The 22441-nt window shown below is 32.3% G+C and overlaps 2 protein-coding genes, 1 long non-coding RNA gene and 1 other non-coding gene across 4 annotated transcripts; 1 reads left to right on the top strand and 3 right to left on the bottom strand.

Moving 5' to 3' along the window:
- Positions 1-3893: 3893 nt before the first annotated feature.
- LOC128285806 (small nucleolar RNA R71) lies at positions 3894-4000 on the bottom strand. Its single transcript, XR_008276354.1, has one exon. It is a non-coding gene; the product is annotated as a small nucleolar RNA R71 (small nucleolar RNA).
- Positions 4001-10034: 6034 nt separating this feature from the next.
- LOC108476853 (protein NRT1/ PTR FAMILY 4.6-like) lies at positions 10035-14240 on the top strand. The gene is made up of 5 exons (XM_017779215.2): positions 10035-10201; positions 10385-10496; positions 10610-10827; positions 12420-12860; positions 12949-14240. Exons 1-5 carry the CDS (start codon positions 10199-10201, stop codon positions 13933-13935), a joined length of 1761 nt encoding a protein of 586 aa, XP_017634704.1. The 5' UTR covers positions 10035-10198; the 3' UTR covers positions 13936-14240.
- Positions 12325-13270, bottom strand: LOC128285736 (uncharacterized). Its single transcript, XR_008276277.1, has 2 exons — positions 13156-13270; positions 12325-13057 (listed from the first exon to the last, which is right to left on the bottom strand). It is a non-coding gene; the product is annotated as an uncharacterized LOC128285736 (long non-coding RNA).
- A 1249-nt stretch (positions 14241-15489) lies between the features above and the next one.
- Positions 15490-17900, bottom strand: LOC108478567 (aldehyde oxidase GLOX). The gene has a single exon (XM_017781031.2). The coding sequence runs from the start codon at positions 17399-17401 to the stop codon at positions 15722-15724; it is 1680 nt and encodes a 559-aa protein (XP_017636520.1). The 5' UTR covers positions 17402-17900; the 3' UTR covers positions 15490-15721.
- Between the last annotated feature and the right edge of the window lie 4541 nt (positions 17901-22441).

Genomic DNA, 22441 nt, shown 5'->3' with positions numbered 1-22441 from the left:
TATCATTTGCTTACTTTTTGGGGTAATTATATTTTTATATTTTGTACACTATTTTATGTAAATATTTTTATATACACTATTATACATATATATGTGTACTTTGTATTAAAGTTAATTTTATTTCATATATATATTATTAACCTCATATTATTTTCACACATATAATTCCTTTTAAATTTATTCTTATATATTATTTATACACATAAATATACATATTTTATAACAAAGTTAGTTTTATTTCATGTATACTAATAATTTCATATTATTTTTACACATACAATTCCTTTTAAATTTATTCTTATATCTTATTACATGATCCTACATAATATATCTTTTAAATCATTATTATGCAAATATATATTTATTGATACCTATATTTGATCTATATATATTATTAAATCCATGTATTTTATACATATAGTCTTTTATATATATATATATATAAGCATGTTCTTAAATCTATTATATAATTTCTTATAAAATTAATTTAAGCTTGTATGTATTTCTATGTTTTTACAAATAATTATTTTAAAAGTTATTTATGTATATATGTTTTGTAAATCTATTTTGTGTATTATATCTTGTCATGTATCTTTATTATTCTTTCATATCATATACATTATTTAAATTATCATGTACATTGCCAACTTTTAAATGAATTTGTGTCTAAAATATTTTACATGCAATTTGATTCAAACTTTTATTCTATAATATCTATTTAAAAATTATATATATGTCCCTAGTTTTTATACAAATTAGTCAACCTATATATTATGTGTCCATTTATTCGTTATTATTTTAAAATCGTTATAGCACATTAGCTTCTAATTGTTGTGTTGTTTTTTTTACATCTTGCATTGACTATTTTATATCATGCTATGTATTATGTGTACTGTTTTGGTTGTATTGAATTGTTATATTGTTATTTTCATCATTGTATTATTATATCAATTATTTCCCATACATTATTGTAATCGGGTTACATTCTTAGTTTAGTTATGCTCAATTATTAGTTTGTTAATTGATTGTATATCATATGTGTCTATTATCTCATATCATTGTTTTCCACTTGGTTTATGAAATTTGGTTTTGTAAGGTCCAAATCTTTAAGATTAATTTCGTTTCATTACAAATCGCATTAACGCGCTTTAAGCTATTTTTATAATTATTCATCTAAGAATCGTGCCCTATCGTGCTGGGTTGCGATCTCCTGCTTGTTCCAAATAATTGAATATTCCTTTAGAGTTTCACTCATGTTCTCCAAATTCTAAAATAAGGCAATGTCCGATGTCTAGAAATTCGATGAGTCGTGCCCTACTGTGCTAGGTTTTGATTTTCTCGTTGGACTAAATAACTGGACATCCTTTTGTTGTTTCCAACATATAAACTCTTCGGAACTCGAAATTCCTTGTCTTTCGAGGGTATAAAGGATCGTGTCCAATCGTGCTGGATGTGATACTGTATTCCTCTGAAACAAGAGAATTTTGACGACCAACTCGGGCTATTCAAATGTTTGTAAAAGGGATCACATTTCGAAAACATTTTTAAATCTTAGACATAAAGACAACATTCAATCGGTTTGGTACCAATTTTGGGCGTAATGAGGGTGCTAATCATTCCTCATGCGTAACCGACTCCCGAACCCATTTTCTCAAAAATTCGCAGACCAAAATCGTTGTTTTAGTAAACCAAATTTTTTTATTAAAATGACCAAAAATTCTTGGTGATCCAATCACACTTGAACAAAAAATATTAGTGGTGACTCCATTTTCGTTTTTTAAAAAGTCGATTCCCCATTTTTTATTAAAATTAAAATTTTGAAAGATGGTTTCGACACCCTTTATAGACAAATTGTGGGTTGATAAATATGCTTGGCATATTTATGAATGATTTTTCCTTGGTTTTAGTGAATTTGATACTCCTAATCCTTTAATTTCAAGTTTTACACTTAGGAGAGCTTAGAATAGCAAAAAGAGCAAGAAACGGGCCAAAAACGGACAAATTGGGCTTAAAACAGTGTTTCACATGGCCTAGGCACTTCCACACGGGTAAACCACATGCCCGTGTAAGGCACACGGGCAGACCACACGCCCGCGTGTCATGGCCGTGTCGACTAAAAACCAACTCAAAATTATACATGGCTTGAGCACTTTCACACAGGCGTGGCACACGACCGTGTCCCTATTGAGCCTAAGTCTAGTTTTACTCAAAAATGGCCATGTTAGAGGGTTTTGAAACATTCTAAAGCTTATATAAACACCCTAGAAGAGGATTAAGGGGGACACGGAGAGTAGAAGGCAGAAAAGTACTTAAGAACAGCAATCGGAATCACCTCGGAGCCAAGATCTACATCAAGACTGAAGATTTCCATCCAATTTCCTAGAAGTTCTTTGGGTTTCTTTATGTTTTGTTGTTTTCCAAACTTTGAAATGTTTTCCATTATTATTATGAACTAAACTCCCTAAATACCTAAGGGAGATGAAACCTAAGACGAATCTTATTACTCTTTGATTTATATGATAAATACTTATTTTTATTCTTAATTGTGAGTTTTAATTCTTGCTTTAATATTCTAGGATATTAATTCAGATTTTTGATGTGCTTATTCAGTGGAGCAAAAGTCCCTGTTTAAGAGTAGATCATTCATGATTAAGCGGAGTTGCATGCAATCCTAGAAATAGGACGACATAAATCTGTCGGATTAGAGCCAAATCTAATAAGGGAATCCATAGATCGAGTTAATGCGACAATAAGGGTTTTAATTAGAAAGAGATTTCGATTAATCAACCTAGAGTCAGTTGTTTTTAGTCTCGAAAGGGATATTAACATAAATCAAGGATTTCTACAGAATAAGTCAAGTGAATAATTCGTCTAATTCAAAGGTAATAAATGAAGTCTAGGTGGATTCTTTCTTGGGTATTGTATTCTCAATCGGTTTTTCAAAAGTATTTTTCAACTTTAATATCTGTCGTAACCTTAGTTAATTAGATAATTAGTCTTAGATAAAACATTCCCTAAATTTTTTAGGCTAGATAATAAAAAAGATAGTAATTACTAGTACTTTTAGTCCTTGTGGATACGATATTTCCGGTCTCACCATAACTATACTACTGTTCGATAGGTGCGCTTGCCTTAAGTCAAATTTTTAGTTAGTTTAGCGACCATCAATTTTTTGGCGTTGTTGTCGGTGACTAAGATATTAGGAACACTTGATTTTTATTACTTTAGCCTTTTTTATTTTTTTATTACAATTTAATTTTGTTTTTATTCACTAAATTTTCTTTTCTTTACTTCTGGCAGGTTTTTATAGTTAATGACTAGAAGAAACCCATCAGGACCTTTACTTTTTGATAGTGAGATCGAGAGCACAGCTCGCAAAAATAAAAGAAAAATAATGTGCAGCTTACAATACATAGAGGAAGAGCGAGAGGACGATATCCATTCTACAACGAGGAGATGGCTGATAATCAGAATAATCCACTACCTCTTGTGGTTGCTGCAAATCCAGTAGATCAGAATCCTGCTCCTCGTACTATGTATGATTATGCTAAACCTACTTTAACAGGAACTGAATCGAATATAGTTAGACCTGCTGTTGCTGCAAATAATTTTGAACTGAAACCTAACACGATTCAAGTGATACAACAGTTTTTCAGTTTGATAGTTTGCAGGACAAAGATCCAAACACTCATTTAGCGAATTTTCTGGAATTCTGTGACACCTTTAAGATCAATAGCGTTTCTGACGATGCCATTCGCCTTCGGTTGTTTCCCCTTTCATTAAGGAATAAGGCTAAACAGTGGTTGAACTCGTTACCACGAAGGTCAATCACCACTTGGGAACAAATGACCGAAAAATTCTTACTTAAATATTTTTCGCCTGCTAAAACGGCTAAATTGAGGAATGATATCTCTTCTTTTGTGCAGATGGATCTAGAAACTCTTTATGATGCATGGGAGAGATACAATGATCTATTGAGAAGGTGCCCTCACCATGGGTTACCTCTATGGCTGTAGGTTCAGACCTTTTACAACAGTGTGAACCCTTCAACAAGGAAACTTATCGACGCAGCCGCCGGTAGAACACTAAACAACAAAACACTTGAAGAGGCTTACGAATTTATTGAAGAAATGTCACTGAATAACTATTAGTGGCAAGTCATGAGAACAAAGCCGACGAAAGCTGCTGGTGTTTTCAACCTCGACGCGGTTACTATGCTAGTGTTTTCAGCCTTCGAGTATGTCTTTAACAGGTTTTTCAAATGTTTATTGAGCAAGTTCCCTTGAGGATCATAAGTCAACCTCAAGTTTTTGTGTGCATCTTGGGGATAATCTCATCTGTTGGGCTTCTAAAAAGTAAAGTGTTATGTCTCCATCAACATCTGAAGCTGAATATAGAAGTCTAGCAAATGCTACATCTGAGTTGACTTGGTTTTGCTCCTTACTGAATAAGATTGGTGTAAGTCTTAAAGGTGTCCCAGTGATTTGGTGTGACATCTCTACCGCTGTGTCTTTGGCTGCTAATCTCGTATTACATGCTTGAGTCAAGCATGTTGAGCTTGATTTGCATTTTGTGAGTGATAAAGTTCTTAGTGGGTAACTTTAAATTAATCATATATCTGAAAGTGATTAGATAGTTTATGTACTTACTAAGCTATTAACTATAGGAGTGTTTTCTCGTTGTCGTGATAAGATGGAATGTGCTAGCACTTGATGATTTTGTTCGAGAATGTGTAAGGGGAATATTAAAGTAACTATTGTTAGTTACAAGTAGTTATGAATTTAGTTACAAGGTAATTTTATTATTTGTTGTAACTACGTATATGAGAAGTCTTTAACTTACACATCAAGATTAATGAATCATTTCTTTCAACTATTTGTTTCTGTTAAATGATGGAGAAATGTAATGCTTACCTAACATATTTCAATTGTTACTATTAAAGTTCTTATTTACAATTGTAACTTATCTTTATTTTAAACATTGTATATTTATGAGCTTTTTATATGTTGTTTTTAGTCTATCTTCTTTTTTTCTTTTTACTTTGTAGAAAGATGGATATAGCTAACTTTTTATATAGAAAGTTTGATTAACAAACCAAACACATAAAGACTATCACTATTTGTTTCTTAAAAGTATGAAATGATTGAATGATAAAAAAAGATATTGGAACATATTGCAATTTGTAGAGAAAATATCAAAGATGTATTTTATTTTTCTTCATCTTTTGCTTTTGCATCAAGTTTCATAGTAAAAAGTTAAAAAAGGAAAAAAAGGGAAGAGTAGGAGGAATCCTTAAATAAGAACCACTAAAGGAAGCTTATGTCTAAGTCCCAAAAAATAGCGGATAGAAATAGAACCCTTAACTTTTACCAAGTTTTTTATGGGCAGAATGCTAGAAGAATTAAGCATTTCTAATGCACCTGCTCATGTTTAAAATATATTTGCTTATTTATGTTTTAAAACTAAAAAAATAAAAGGGAAAAAAATCATTTCATTACAAGCGATAAATCAAATTCATTTTTTATAATGTATTATAATAACAATTATATATTGTGACAATGAATCAGATAAACCTTAAACCCTCAAAATAATGTTATACAAACCTGACCCTAAACCCGAGTCATATCCACAACTACTTCAAACTACACTTTTTATACTCCTTGTCTACAAATCCATTCCACCCATTGTTTTCATTGTGAAATACTTCAAATTTTCCTAGTAACATCATACAATTACATTAACACTAAAATCAAGGTTTTTAAAACTAGACCGATGGTTAAATTGGTCAGATCACCGATTCCTAATCTGATCGATTCGTCCAATTCAGTTGAATAAATTATTAAAAATAAAAAAATTTAAAAAAAAATCTATTCAATTAATCTGACCACCCATTTCAACAAGTTTAACTGACCAATTTAATTAATTTATAGGTCAACTAATCCAACTACTTATTCTGAATCGATATCTCGGCTAGTCCTCATACCAGTTGATTCGACTGTTTAGTTTCGTCTAATTTTGAAAACAATGACCAAAAAATAAGCATAGCGTAATATTTTTAATGGTTTGACAATATTTATAGCATGTGTATTGCATAAAACATCCTTCAATAGAAAGGAATTACTTTTGCACAAAAAGTTGTGCTTAAATTTTCCCTAAGCCGCACCATTAATAATCAAACCTGGTAGAAACATCCTTCAAATCATAAATAATAAAAATAACTAGAAGTGTTACAAATCACACCCATTCTATAGAAATATTCAAACCAACAATAAGAGAATAAAACAAATCAGTAGGTTCTTCTATTTCTTCATAAGATTTGGGAGAGTGTATAGAAAATGAACAACATCCTTCACTCTCAAATTCGAATGGAACTTTTTATTCTTTAAATCTCCTGATTGCTACCAATGCATCTCACAAAATCGAATGACTTATATGGGTTTTTCTTAACTCCTATAACTAGATAAACACACTCCTGCCATGAACGGTAGATGTCAGTTTCTCCATCTTTTTCTTCTATTTTTTTACTATATTCCCAGGGAATGATTAGTGTAGGGTTGAAATAAAACTAGAGAAAAAGAAAAGAAGAAATGAAAGCTATACAGTTTAACATCGCAATGGTGGAAAAGTGATAAAAGTTGGGTTACGAGATAGAGAAATATGTTGTACAATGAGTGTGAGTTAGGTTCATTGGGAAGGGATTAATGATAAATATAGATTTAAATAAGAGAATTATCTGCAAATGAGAGAAAAAAATTAAATTTAATGTTAAGAGAGAAATTTTTCAATATTTTCTTTTTGGTGAAAAACGTAGAAAATTAAATAAAAGTAAAAACGAGATTTCGTGTTTTCAAAATCCAATTAGGATATTCTGGATGCAAAACTTTTAAACAAAAATGGTTTTCCTATTTTATAACACGATAATGGTATGAATAAATAGTAAAGTACATGCACTCTTAAAGAAAATAATTCAAGTTGGAGCATTTGAGATGATGCTGTAAAAAAAAAAAAAAAGACAAATTACAAAATTTTTAAAAAAAAATGATCTTCATGCACTATAAAACAAACAAGAAAGAAGTCTTAATCATACTAAAAAAAAATTTAAAATTTTATGTGGACAAATTCAATTATGGATATTTACTACAAATCTTTTTCCTAAATCTTACGTTATAATTGGCGCAATAAACAAACGGCCGTTTTGGCCGGTTTCATCAATTTCCCGCCTGTTAAATTAATTCACCTCATCAGTATTTTTGTAATTAAAATACTGAACATGGTTTCCATTTTATGAATTTCTGAACTTGACAAGCATGTGCATGGAATAAACTCATTAGCGTCATCATGGTTCGTTTATGAAAAGCATTTTTCGAATACATATATAACACCAATCGCATTCAGATTAAGAGAAAAAAAAAATGTCCAAAGACACAATTTCATTGGTGTTCATAACTCCCGTCTTTCATGAAACAGCGACCTTTACACATCATATTCATTAATTAGGTGTCGTACTCTGATTGGATACAAGTTGAACAACGCATTGCTTACATCAAAATTTATGTTAGACAGATTATTACAGGTCGATAAAACAGTATGTGGCAAGATTTAATTGGAGAAATTAAGGCGTAAAAAGAAAGAAAAAACAAAAGAATTTTGGGTAAAACAAAGAATACCTTGATTTTATATATATAGAAATATAGGACGAACTAAGTTTGTGGATCATGTTAAAATTAATGGTTTATGATGGTCACAAAGTATTGTCATAATCTGATGGGAAATGTGTGAACCTTCTTATATGATGCCTTATTAACTATCTGCAACTTGCATGCATTCTCCCGTTGGTTTTCAATGAATCTTAAATTTTTGTGGTGATTGATGAAATGCTTCTTTTATAGCATGGATGCTTTGATTTTGCCCTATGCTTTTCACCAATTTTCATTACACATCAAAGCACCATATTGTAGAATGTTTAAAAAATTCTCACGATAAATTGAATCAATTAGCCATGGGTTCAATTGGCTATTCCAAGCAGTCAACGAATAGTTGAACTTCAATTTCCCAAACAAATGTGGTAGGAATCCTTTGGTCTACCTCCACAATTGCAAAAGGCTAAAAAGTGTTACACCAAACTCCTAACTAATGCCTTTACAAATTTTATTAACAGAAAAAGATCAAAGGATGCTACATCTTTCCTCTATAAATAATTAAGGTCAGGGTTAGCTTAGAACCCATAGATAGTGAACAAGGCAATAATACAATATAGCTCCTCTTTTGCTGCCGGCCAAAATAATTAGTATCCTAACACTCAACTGTTTTTGTTTTGATATCAATATGTATGTATAAATATAAATTTTAAAATTATTAATTAAATTTAATAATTTAATTAATTGATTATATTTATAATTATAAAAAGTAAATATAGTTAAAAGATAAATATATAAATAAATTAGTTTAAAATATTAAAATCTAATACTAATAAGTGTAGGTTAAAACGTACCAATACACTGAAACTTGAATTAGAATAGAACATAAACTATATAATATTGGTTTAAAACTGAAACATATCGATCGATACAAAAATGATACTGAAAACCATGTTGCCAGCATAAATTCTATCATGTCTGTTAACTTTAACCAAACCAAAGAATTAAATCTTCTTCTAAGGTATCTTTATTTTTATATATAGTTTTAGAAAGATCACCATCAATGGTCGTACCACTAGGCATGTTAAGTGGACGATGGTGGGTATGTCCTTAAAAAAGCTATAATTTGACCCACTTTTTCTCCATAATCATTCTTTACTCGTATTCCTTGGTCAAGATTTTTACAAGAGACCGTCAAAACTCAGTTTTAATAAACAAAATAGATGATAGCAAATCTACAAAGATTCCATTCATTCGTGTGAAACTTTGATTTAGGGTTTTGGAAAATAGTTATAAAACAAATATAATCAGGCAGAAATGCACTTGTATAAAAGCTGCTATGCATGTACATGTTATCGTCATCCAGGAGATAAAATTCTTGAATTGATCAGTCAGGAGCAAAGCTTAAAGGATCATGTTGGAACACGTATACGGGGAGGATTAACGAATCAGTTCTTTCATCTTAGTTATATTTTAATCAACAAGTATATATATTTTATTATTATAGTAGTGGTACTAGAAACATGGAAAATAATAAATAAATAAAAATCCCAAAGATTAAAGATTTGCTTTCCTTTTAACATTGTTGCTATTTAGCGAAAGCTAACATACTATAACTAGGAGGCTGAGGCTTTAACAACTTTACATTTAGTAATTGAATATAAATATACTCAGTATGTGGTTATGTTGAGAGTCAAATATACACCTTATTCCTCTCTTTTACTTTGGGTTGGGAGGATTTCATAATTTTATCCTAATCTTCCTCTCCTTTCCTCTTTGTGGATGGTATACAATTTATTTTTCTATCTTATACTATGATTATTATTGATAGATATAATCAAGACTTTTAAAATAATTAATTTTTATATACTAGAAAACAAATATAAAAAGTATTTTGATTCTAAAAAAGATATATATACTATTTTAATTTTTATTTATCCAAAATTTAATAGGTTGGGTCTTAAAACTAGTTTCATATTTAAAACATATATATAAAAATTTAATTTATATATTTCATAATTAAGGTTGTAATATGTGATCATTTTTGTTATTATATTTTTACAAAATGAAACATACAATCATATCCATCAATAATAATAAAGGCAAATATATTAGATTGGAATTATAACAAACACATTTAAATAACTCTAACTAGAAATTAAAAAGCACAAATAGGATTAAACATCATCCACACATAATAATAAGATCTTAAGTTAAAATAAATTTATACAAAACCCACACATGATTTATGTAATATGTGCTAATATCTCATTAGTTATCACAGAAGAATCCTACTTATAAAAATAATAATATTAAGAAAATAATAAAACAAAATTTACGAATATTGAAGATTAGAATCATTTGAGTTAAATAACATAGGGGATGGATCGAAGTCATTTTCTAAGTTGTCTAGACAATTCTCTCCTCCAAAGTTCCCTTCCCCACTCTTTAAATACATCCACCACTCACCACCCATCTTTTCCAATCTAATTTTCCTCTCTCACCTGAGATCCAATCCAACTTAACCAAGTTGGAAACTTAAGAGAGAGAAACAGCTAGCAATGGTGGGTTCCTCTTTCCTCCCCTAATTTTCTCTCCATTTTCTTTTTTCTTTTTATGTTCTGCTCCTCTCTTTCACTCCTCCCCCTTGCTTAATTTGCTTTGTTCAAGCTAACATACAAGAAAGCTGTGTATTGCTTTCTTATTTTCCTAATAACACTTCGTTTTGATTTGAGTTTTGGCCGCAGGAACGTGGGGTGAACCTACAGGATACCAGATGGGAAGGCTATGCCGATTGGAGGAATCGACCTGCTCTCAAGGGTAGACATGGTGGCATTTTTGCAGCCTCCTTTGTCTTGGGTAATTTAGCTTAGTTACCTATGAAAGAACCAGCCTGAAAGGGACTACTTATATAATATATTTATTATCTTTCATTGATATGGTATAATGATAATTTTTGTGTGTGTCGTCAGTTGTGGAAGTGCTGGAGAACCTGGCGTACTTGGCAAATGCCAGCAACCTAGTGATGTATTTGTCCAAGTACATGCACTTATCTCCATCTAAATCGGCAAACAATGTCACCAATTTCATGGGGACTGCCTTTCTTCTAGCTCTGCTTGGAGGTTTCTTATCTGATGCTTTCTTCACCACTTATCACATCTACTTGATAAGCGCATTCATCGAGTTTCTGGTACTAACTCTCTCCTGCTTCTTCTTCTCTCTATATGCATAACCATTTCTATTGTCGTTTTTGAATTTCATCGATGATTCTTCTTTTTTCCTTTTTCTTTTTTTTTTCTTTTGAGAAAGCAAGTTAGAGGCCTTTTGCATGAAAGATGAGCACTTTAGAAAAAAAAAAGACAATGACCAAAAATCTTAGTGTGCAAAGCATTAAAGTTTGGGGGCCGTCATAGGCGCAAAGCAACCCTAAGACTTTGGTATATAGATCCAAGGAACACCGTCTGTTTAGGTACATCTATCGAGGCATTATTGATGAATGCTCATAAATTTCAATCTTTCTATCAGATCCCACATATATATAATTCAAAACAAAACATGAAAAAGAGAAAAAGTAAAAGGGTCTCTTTCAAATTTCAATCTTTCATCACATGAGAAAACTTGCAACAACATTTAGCTTTTGAGATTCTTTCACCTCAAATTTTATTTGATGTCCAATTAAATTGTGAAAAGGCACATTTTAAAGATAAATTTAGACGTGGAGGGGAAGGAGAAACGTCGGGTCCATTGGATAGTCATGAAAATTGAAACGTATCCAATCAAAGGCAACGCCTTTGGTGATGGGGCTATAGGGAGGAGGTGGCGGGGACCTTTTTATAATATTTGTGTCGCTATTTACGACATTAGAAACTTCCTTTTTCTATATCTATCTTGTCTTATTGCTTTGAAATCTTGTCTCTGTTTGAAAGCACACCCATGATATGATAAGCCTACATGACAGATGGTAACTCTTTTGGTTAGACACCTGTTTATAAGAACGTCCAAATCGTCGCAGCTTTGGGTACGGTTGGGGGACACGTTTGTCTCTCCAGCTCGTACGGTCTACGTTTAAGATACAGTATTTTCATCCACCAATGACTTTGTATTATGTGGGAGAAAATCATTAGAAAATCAAATCCAATTATAATCCCTTTATTTCTTTCCTCAAATGGGATTTTCTTCCTAAAGTACAACAATAAAAAAAATCATATGTATATATAGGAATAGTTACTTATTTTGGGCAAGTTCGTGTACCACGTGTGTGGCTACAGGTTACTATGGTAGACCCAAAGTGAGAATTGGAATGTCTATGGAATGAGAAGTGAGAATCAAACCCACATGCACCCCAATTTTTTTTAAAGCTATGTAGAAAACAGCCACAGGGTCATTACAATGACGTTTCGTCGGCAATGTAGTCCAATATCTTGTGTGTGGGTAACATGTGATGAAGGACCCACTCTTTGTAGAAATGTTTAACTTCATTGGATGATTTTTAAAGTGAACCCCAAAGTGTTGGACTTTTCCTTTAGCCATGGTGCAAGTTTTTTAGTTTTTTGGTATTGGATGTGGGAAATTATAGAGGGAAACTGGCCTATTAGTTTGGTCCAGGACTGATCCCTTCTGGCCTGTATTTTAAGGCCTTCAAAATGTTTTATACGGTTCATTTTGGTCCAATGAATGAGCTATGGCCTTTAACATAAGCTTCAACTGTTGACATGATTGATTTGAACTAGCATATGTGATTGCAGTGATAATGAAATAGCCAAATCTGTTATGGTTGATTAGGGATTGATCATTCTTACAATACAAGCAAGGGCACCTTCCCTAAAGCCACCCAAATGCAGTCCATCCGCATCCTCCATCCCATGCGAGGAAGTTAGAGGTGGGAAAGCAGCAATGCTGTTCATGGGCCTCTATCTTGTGGCACTTGGCATTGGAGGGATAAAGGGTTCCTTACCAACCCATGGCGCCGAGCAGTTTGATGAGAATACCCCACAGGGAAGGAAGCAAAGATCCACCTTCTTCAACTACTTTGTCTTCAGTCTCTCATTTGGTGCCCTTATTGCCGTCACTTTTGTTGTGTGGATCGAAGACAACAAAGGGTGGGAGTGGGGTTTTGCCATCTCCACCATTGCAATCTTGTTATCAATCCCGATCTTCCTCGCTGGCTCTACGTTTTATAGGAGCAAAATACCCTTTGGCAGCCCTTTGACAACCATTTGCAAGGTATGCTAAAAGCAAATTGGACATGTTTTAATTGAATGAATTCCACAAAATAAGATACTAGTAACGATACGTGTTTTTACTTCAACAGGTCTTGGTTGCCGCTATGCTGAACAGTAGTTGCGTAAGCCGAAGTCCAAGCAATGCCATTGCCAACCTTACCACAAGCCCCTCTTATCGAACCCAAACCAGCAAGGAAGCTGAAGAAAATGCTAAACAAATTGAGCAAGGTGGAGACGGAATCCCAACAAAAAGCCTCAAATTCATCAACAGAGCAGTGGAGAACAAGCCAGCTTACCCAGCACTTGAATGCTCGGTCCAGCAAGTGGAGGAAGTCAAGATTGTTCTGAAAATCCTACCCATATTTGCTTGCACCATTATTCTCAACTGCTGCCTAGCTCAGCTCTCCACATTTTCTGTAGAACAAGCTGCCACCATGAACACTAAGCTTGGTTCATTGAAAATCCCACCAGCTTCCCTACCGGTTTTCCCTGTGGTCTTCATCATGATCCTAGCACCAGTTTACGATCACTTCATCATCCCATTCGCTAGGAGATTAACTAAAACCGAGACCGGCATCTCTCAACTACAACGAATTGGAATTGGTTTATTTCTTTCCATAATAGCCATGGCAGTTGCAGCCCTTGTTGAGATCAAGAGAAAGAGAGTGGCACTGGCAAACAACTCAGGCCTACTTGACTCGAACAACCCATTACCCATTACCATTTTTTGGATTGCTTTGCAGTATTTGTTTTTGGGGTCAGCAGATCTTTTCACCTTGGCAGGCTTACTTGAATTTTTCTTCACAGAGGCGCCATCAAGCATGAGATCCTTGGCTACATCTCTCTGCTGGGCTTCTTTGGCCATGGGGTATTATTTAAGCTCGGTGATTGTATCAATAGTAAATAACGTGACAGAGAAGTCCGGAAACAAGCCTTGGCTCTCTGGTCATACAATAAATGGGTATCGTTTGGACAGATTCTACTGGCTTGTGTGTGTGCTTAGCGTCTTGAATTTCATGCATTACCTGTTCTGGGCCATGCGCTACAAATACAGATCAGTTGGATCTACCAAGTAAAAACATCCACTACCAAATTCTGACGTATTTCAAATGCTATGCACTGAAGCAGCAAGTCTCTGGGTTTTCTTTTGTTCTGCTCCAGTAATTCGCTTGATGATTTCAAAGAAATGAAACCTCAGCTCAGCCCCATGCTTATCCCAATTGCCCGTGACATAAATGCCAAACCCTGTGCTTTTTGAGATATTTGTTTGTAAGCATGTATATAGGCAACTGCGTCACTAACTGTTGGTTATCAGCTATTTTAGCTTTTTCCTTGGGCTTTGCATTTTCTACTCTTTATTTAACATGCGACTTTCTAATTATAGGATTTCTGCTTTTCCTTTTCTTCCCCCTCCCTAGTTTGATGTTAGAATAATTATTCGGTGCCTAAATTAAAAAATTTCACAATTAAAGTGGTAAATTTAAAATTCTAAAAATTAAGTAAACAGCATAGTTATTACTAGTAGGGTAAACTACATCTAAGGTTATTAAACTATTATTGAGTTTACGTTTTGGTTACTATACTTCAAAAAGTTACAAAATGATTATGAACTATTAAAAGTTTTCATTTAAATCAATAAATTGTTAAAATTGTTATTGTATGGCATTCTTTATTCGCATCATCTACTCCGATCGAAAGCTCCCATTTCCCATTTCTTTTATAGTTTAGATTTTTTCATTAAGCAACTTTGAATGCCATGAACATGCAAGCCAAAATCTAAACAAATTTCTTCATCAATCTTCAACATTAACTGTTAGATTGACTTGGATATAAGGTATGCTTTACTCGTTGATGGGTATTGATCCACCATACTGATCGTCGAATTTTCACTTAGAGCTCGCTAGCCGGACTTTAAAAAAAAAATTAACATCCCAATGATATAAATAAAAATATTTAAATAGTTTTCGATTAATTCAATGACCATTTTATAATTTTTAAAATTAAATGATAAAAATAAATTTATTAATAATTTAATGATTTTAGTTGTAGTTTAGCTTTATTATATACCTTCATTGTGGAAATTTTACTTTCGACCGAGAGTGCATATGAAAATAATCTTTGATGTTACGTCTTATGGAATCTAAACAATGCAGGGTAATTTTATAACTTCATAAATAAGTTCAAGAAATTGCCATTTATCTTATTTATTTAGTCTTTATTTTTAAAAAATATATTAATTAAGCACACTTGGTTTTTTTTAAACAAATTAAAAATTCTACTGTCAGTTAATACACATTTTCAAAGAGACATTATTCATCCAAACACAAACATCATTTCACATTTGAAAGATTTTGAATAAAACTATTATATCCAAAATGGATTTTAACAATATATATAGATATATATGAGTTGCCTACAGATATAATAAAAAACATAAATTAATTAAAATTAAATAAAATTAACATAATAAGTTTTAAAAAAATATGAATGGATTTAAATAAATTTAATTAATCTTTTATATATGAATTAATATGGATGAACAATTATATATAATATTACTATTGAACTCATTTCGATTTAAGTAAGAAAATAAAAATCAAATGCATAAAGGACGAAAAGGGAAGCGCCTGTAAACCAAATTATAATTGTTGTATACAATAAATCTTAAGAATCATAAAAAAAAAAAGGGAGAAGCTAAAATTTGGGCTTCAATGCTTACTGCTTGAAGCTTATCAACCTAAATTATGCTATGGATTTATTATTTATTATTTTTGTATTTCGGCTCAAATAAGAAACCAAAAAATAAAAGAACAGTATCCAATTGTATATGATCAATCACGTTGGGGAAATCAATTATTAAAATCACATCACCTTCACCCAAACTGCGTGACTAGGAATACCCGAATGGACCACGAACAGCATATAATAACCCGGAGGTGCCACGTTAGCATTGGTCGGCCCATCCACTACCAGCTTGAAATTGGCCATCGACAATTGAGCCACGCTCGCCGTGTTCAAAACCACCATGCGTTGGTTCATCCCGGTCGAGTGTGTCGTGAACGACGGCCATATCAGCGCTACGGAAACCGTGCCCTGCCTATAAAGCGACACCGAAAAGGACACTCCGAATCTACTGCCATACGACACCGTACTCCCCGACTCCACCGATATAATGGAGGGCCTTAACGAGTTGAATTTAGCATCCAAGTAGTAAGGATTATAAGCCTCCAAACTCAGCTCGGTGGGGTATAATCCTGTGAATACATACGTAGTATGAGGATTTCCCCCAGCCACTAATATCCTGCCATCTGGAAGAAGGATTGCTGTGGAGTGGTACATTCTCGGGATCTTTGACGGGGACAAAACCGTAAATCTCTGAGATAGTTGTCCATTAACGGAGTACAGAATCGGATTGAGAACCGGGTTTACAGCATCCTCCCAACCTGCAGTCCCATTAGCAGCGCCGTTGATAATGATCATATCACCCGTGGGTAAGAGTATCATGTCAGACATGACACGTGGCATGGGCATGGCCTCCATAAGCCATTGCGGATTTGCATCGTTCACTCTCAGCCTGCCACATGTCCTCGACGCTTCTACAAAAACCTTCATCTTATCCGACTTCATGAATGCCCCCGCGGGTGCACCGCCGCAAATGAGCACCTCAACCACCGGAGGCCACCTCCCAGACAGCCTCAATGGAAGCATGACCGAAGAGCCGGTACTAGGATAGTTTCTCTTATCATCTCCAGGAATAAGAGGGAACTGTTTTAGAACAATGTCCCTTTTATAATCAAACAATATGGATTTTTTGTTAGCGAATATGAATAGATTCCCATCTGGCAATAAATGCAAGAAAGGGTAAAGATTGTTCTCTTCAGGGTCCCTAGTTTCCACCAAGAAACGAAGGTAAAAGCTCTTGCTGTTGTTGAGGGCGTCATTTTTAGGGTAAAACTCGTAGGTAAAGACCCTTCTACCGCCAAGAATGATGATTCGTCCGTCAGGTAAAACTTGGTTAGTAGCGTACCATCGACGGTCGACAAGGCGAGTAGCGTTGAGTTCATTCCAGTCGCAGGCGACAGAGTCGGCGCTACATGGGGCGAAGGTGCGAATGACGTGGTCGCCTTCATTGAATCCGCCGGTTTGTATAAGGGTACCGTTGGGGTCGAGGGCACCGGAAGAGCAAAAGGTGTCTGTTAAGACGTGGAGGGGACGGAGAGTGTTGGATACGACATCGTAAAGGACAGAGTGGGCAGTGCAGTCGGTTTTAGGACAGAAGCTGCCGGGGGGTAATGAAATGTTGGAAGAGCCGAAATCCGTACGGTCAAAGATGACAACTTTGTTGTTTGGTAGGAGTTGGAGGTGCATGGCGGAGACGCCTACGCTTGATTGTAAGAGCTGCCAGTTACCCCCTGATACATTGGAGGAAGGCGAGGTTTGGTTGACCAAAAGCCATGGGTCAGCTTTAGATAACTTCAAGAAAGAATAAAGAATGCATAAAGAGGAGAAGATCATGAAAAGAGATGGATTCTTGAACCCCATTTTAGCTGGTTCTTGATGGCCAACGAGAGATTTTAACGGGAATTGATTGGTGTAGGAATATATTAGTATGGAAAGAGAAGAGATTGCAGCATGTGAAGCTGATGAGTTACAAAACACCGGATGTTTAGTATTAAAATTAGGGAAATATTAAAAAGAAAGAGATGCCGCTGCCTGTCAATGTTTGGAGGGGACTTATATGACACTCTGCGGAGTATATAGATGGGTTTGATTCATAGTGGCCAAGTTTGAGAAAACTTTGTAATGGCTGAGGAGTGCGGACTTTATTATTGTCTTCCAAGAGAGACAGCTTTTTAGTTTTTTTTCCTTTCAAGTAAGGGAATTGAAAATTTTGGAAAGAAAGCTTGTGATTGTAAAGGATGATTGCTTAAGTGTGGATTTAAATTGAAATATATCTACGTGTGGGAATTAGGGTTTGTAATAATGGAAAATATGTTGCTTCATGGTCTGTGATTCCATTTTTGGAATCACCGGTCAACTCTTTGTGATATAAGATTTAAATTTGCATTTATGATTTAGGTTTACTATCTAAGTAACTCTTTAGCATTATTTTTAGAAAGTACAACTTTGAATTTTTACTAAATGTTTTTCAAACTAGAAAAAATGCTTTAGAAAACAAAAGTGCTTTTCGACTTTTAAAAAAGTTTAATTACCTATTTCCTCTCATTTATCTCACTCAAAATAAGTTGTTTTTTTTTTCATTTCCATTTCTAAAACTATTTAAAATATAACATTAAAGCTTAAACCAAAACTTTTCATATTAAAGCTACAATTTTAGATTTAAAATTAAACTTTTCAAGAGCTAACTCTTGGCATTAGTATTTAGTGTTTAAGTTAATATATAATTCAGTATTTATGAGTATTGCTGTAGAAGGTATATAATAATGGAGAAGCTCGTGAATGTTTGTCGGATCAACGCGTAGGGGTGGTTTAACTTTCAATGGTTCATCGTTAGCGATGATGTTGGGTTGTGATTGAGAAGCTAACATGGTTAGCCAGGCTGGGCGAATCTTGATTCGTAACTTACAAGTGGCAAAGGGGTCCCCACCACTGTTGGATTTTTGTCTATCATATCGTAAGCGGCGGCCCGGTTAACATACGTATCTTTCACATGGTCTTATCAGTTTCATTTTGATAATTAATTTCAAGTTCTCTATCAAATATATAGATTACTAGTTTTTTTTTTTTAAATGTTACAAAATTGGTAATATTTCAAAAATAATAAGACTGAAAAAGTAAAAGCAAAATAATTTCAATTTTTATTTTTGATATTTATTTGAAAATTGGTAATTTAATTTTAAAATTTATTTTAAAGAGGTTGATTGTATATGTTAATTAAAATATATTAAATTATATTCATATATATATTGTTAAACAATTATTTTACCCGTGTGAGATGCACTAATTTTTGTATCTATCAATTAAAATAAATTAAATCATTTTGTAATTTTTAATAAATTTCATTAATTATTTATGGAAACTAAATTTAACTTTATAATTTTTTATACAATATTATGTTTTTATAACTATTTTTGTAAATATATAAATTTTATTAATGAATATATAAATATATATTAGATTAAGTGAATATTTATTGTTATCATATAATATATCGAAATACATGTATTTTTCAAAGCTATTTACAGACTTATAATACTTGCCAAATTATATGCATTTTTTCCTCAAATATGTGTGTTGGAATATACATATATATCTTAAAACCATGTTGAGCATATGTGTATTCATTGAAATTGTTATATGTCCATTTATTGACTTATAAGTCACATCAAATTGAGTAATAATTATGGAAATAATTTGTAACTCCAATAATTCATCTACAACTAAAACTTTCTTCAAATTTCATTGTTCCTCACCTTATATTATAGTATATGATATATAATTTGATGATGTTTAAAATTTATTATTATAATTATTATTAATGGAAAGAAATTTATATTTAAAACTTATTTTAAAAACAAAACTCACTTTAAATATAATTAAAAAATATTTTCAAACTCAAATAAGTAATCTGAACTTAACATTTTCATATATTCTCTCGTACCTTCTTTTATATAATATATATATGATTTTGGAAATCATATAATCATCACAAATCATATAAATAAATATTTATATTTTTAATAAATGATATCATGTTATTTATTATTGATACATATTTTTAAAATTTGATACTACATAATTTAATAATTTATATTTTTTAATTTATTATCCTTATATGCATTTATGTGAAATTTGTTATTAGTTTTTTTAAGATGTTTTAGTCTTTATATTTTAATTTGATCAATTTTAGTTTTTATATTTTTGAATTTTAAAATTTTAATCTTAACTTAAACGATAGCTATTAAATCTATTAAGTCAAATTTTGCTATTACTCTTATATTATGCATAACTTGTAGATTTAGTCATTGTTCTCCAAATTGATAATTTTTAGTTTTATACTCATGTCTTGGGGTGTCTTTGAATGGGCGTTGGCTGTGGTGCAGTGGAATCTTTTGCCTCACAACTATAATAACTAATCTCATTATTATCATTATTTTTAATCTTATTGGAGGTAAACGCACCACCCATCCAAAAGCACCCTTAGTTAGGCCAACCTTACATTAAGCAGACTTTAAATGTAATAGCCTGAATTTTCAGTGATGTCGGAATAGTGATTCGAGATCACTAAATCCGACAAATGAGTAGAAAATATTAATAATTTAGTGAAAATAAGTTAAGTGTGAAGTCAGGAAAATTTTTGAAATAGCGAATAGTGTACTAGAAATAAAAAAAATTAAATTAGAATCGGAAACGAGATATCGAGAGATTGAAAATTTTTAAAACGAGCCATAAATATTTTTATAAATATTTATGGAGTGTTAATAAGTTAGTATTAAAGTTTCGTCAAGAAATTTTAAAGTTTCGATAGTTAATTGAATAAAAAGGATTAAATTGTAACAAATATAAAATTATGAGAAATGATTAAATAGCTTAAATGATAAAAGAGAGAGGGTTTAAAAGGAAAATAGACCCCAGGTCTATTTGGGCTGGACGGCAAGGTGCATGAAATCAGCAGGAAAATTGATGAATTAAGGGTAAAATTGGAATATTGCAAAATTTACTTAATAAACTAGGACTAAAGTGGAATTATCTAGAATTCTCATTATTTTTCTGCATTCTCATCAGAAAAAACACCATAGAAGGGTTTTCTTAAGCTGGTTTTTCATATTTTTACTGCAAGTAAGTTCAATTCTTGATTATTTCTTGAAATTTTTGTGTTTTTATGACTTTTACAACTAGGTCCACTTGTTTAATTCATTAGTTTTGATTCTATGAAAGAAATTGAAAGCTGATATGAATATGTGCTGGAATTATATGATGATTTAGCATGGAATTAGAGTTTTAAATTGTTTATATGCTGATTTTATTGAAAGAATTGAATAGAAAGTGAATGTTTGGGATCTAAAGGTGAAAAAGTTTGAAGTTAGGGTTTTATGTGGAAATTATGAATTTAAATAATTGTGAAATAACTTATAATGTTAAGGTAAAGCATTAATTGGGAAGAATTAGCTTCATTGAGGGATTAATTGAGCAAGGACTGAATTGTATGAACTGTGAAATTTGGGGCAAAAATCGAAATCAACATTTGCACTAAAACAGTTTTGGACAGTAGCAGTAGTCTAACTTTGAAAAATCACCATAAATTGGAGAAATTGAATTAGAAGATGAAAAAAATATGAAATTAAAGCTTATTGAGTCTAGTTTCTCATAGAAGAAATGGTGTAAGCAACGGAATTGTAGATCATGACATATAATAGATTTTGTGAGATAATGTCAGAATGATTTCGGGATCCCCTGTTCTGACTTTGAAAAATCATCAAAAATTGGATAAAAATAATTAGGGGCTTAAATTTATATTTTTAAAATCCTTAATGAGTCTATTTTCAATAAAAACAAACATGGACATCATCCGAATTCTGTACGAAGAGATAATTAATTTTTAGTGAAGAAGGGTCGGAATTGTCAGACAGCAGAACAGGGGTGACTTTAAAGAATAAACTGTACTTATTGGCTAAACCAAAAATTCTAAAAATTTTATGATAAGAATATATATGAGTCTAGTTTCAGATAAAATTAGCGGATCCTAATTTGGAGTTCTGTAGCTAAAGATAAAAATAATTTAGTGACTATGACACCGATGGACAGCATTGGAATATACATAAGTAAACAATTAAATTATAGATAATATTACTTATAAGCGGGTTGAAGATGAAGTCAATACTGATAAATGAATGATTTTACAATGATAGATCGAGAACCCAAGCAAGTCGAGGAAAAGAAAAAGTAGCTGATTAGTCCCCGAATTTTCACAAATTTTACAAATCGACCTGTAAGTTCATATGGTTGAAGCTTAATGATTATATGTTAATTTTATGAATTATATAATGTATGATGAAATATATTTATTGATGAATAGAAAATAAAATAACAACCCGAAAATCGAATAAATGATCAAATTGAGTGGAATGTCTGATTTGAGTACTTCGATCAATGACAAGTGATAAGTGGTAGCCTCACTACACTTATCGATCGATGATAAGTGACAAATGATAAGTGGTAGCTTAGCTACTCTTATCCGATCAAGGACAAGTGATAAGTGATAAGTGGCGACCTCAACTACACTTATCTGATCAGTGATAAGTGACAAATGATAAGTGGTGGCTTAGCTACTCTTATCCGATCAATGACAAGTGATAAGTGATAAGTGGTAGCTTTAGCTACACTTATCCGATCAAGATGACAAGTGATAAATGTGATCAAGTAAGACCGTAAGGTGACTACGATTTTAAAAAGTGATAAGTGATCATATGTAAGACCATAGTTATACTATGGCAAAGTGAAAGTGAAGTACTCAATTTTCCGTTACCATTCCCTAATTTGGTTAATGAATGATATATGACAAATGGGCCCAAAAGAATTAATGGAAATGGATAAGTGGTAGTGAGTTTATACAGGGAACTC

Source organism: Gossypium arboreum, chromosome 12, assembly GCF_025698485.1.
Source record: "Gossypium arboreum isolate Shixiya-1 chromosome 12, ASM2569848v2, whole genome shotgun sequence".
Lineage (NCBI taxonomy): Eukaryota > Viridiplantae > Streptophyta > Magnoliopsida > Malvales > Malvaceae > Gossypium > Gossypium arboreum.
This window is presented reverse-complemented; position numbering and strand designations above follow the sequence as displayed.

Coding starts and splice junctions, on each gene's coding strand:
- LOC108476853 (XM_017779215.2), top strand. Junction 10,497..10,609: donor TGCAGCCTCCTTTGTCTTGG/GTAATTTAGCTT, acceptor GTGTGTCGTCAG/TTGTGGAAGTGCTGGAGAAC. Junction 12,861..12,948: donor CTTTGACAACCATTTGCAAG/GTATGCTAAAAG, acceptor TTACTTCAACAG/GTCTTGGTTGCCGCTATGCT.
- LOC108478567 (XM_017781031.2), bottom strand. CDS start 17,401: ATGGGGTTCAAGAATCCATCTCTTTTCATGATCTTCTCCTCTTTATGC.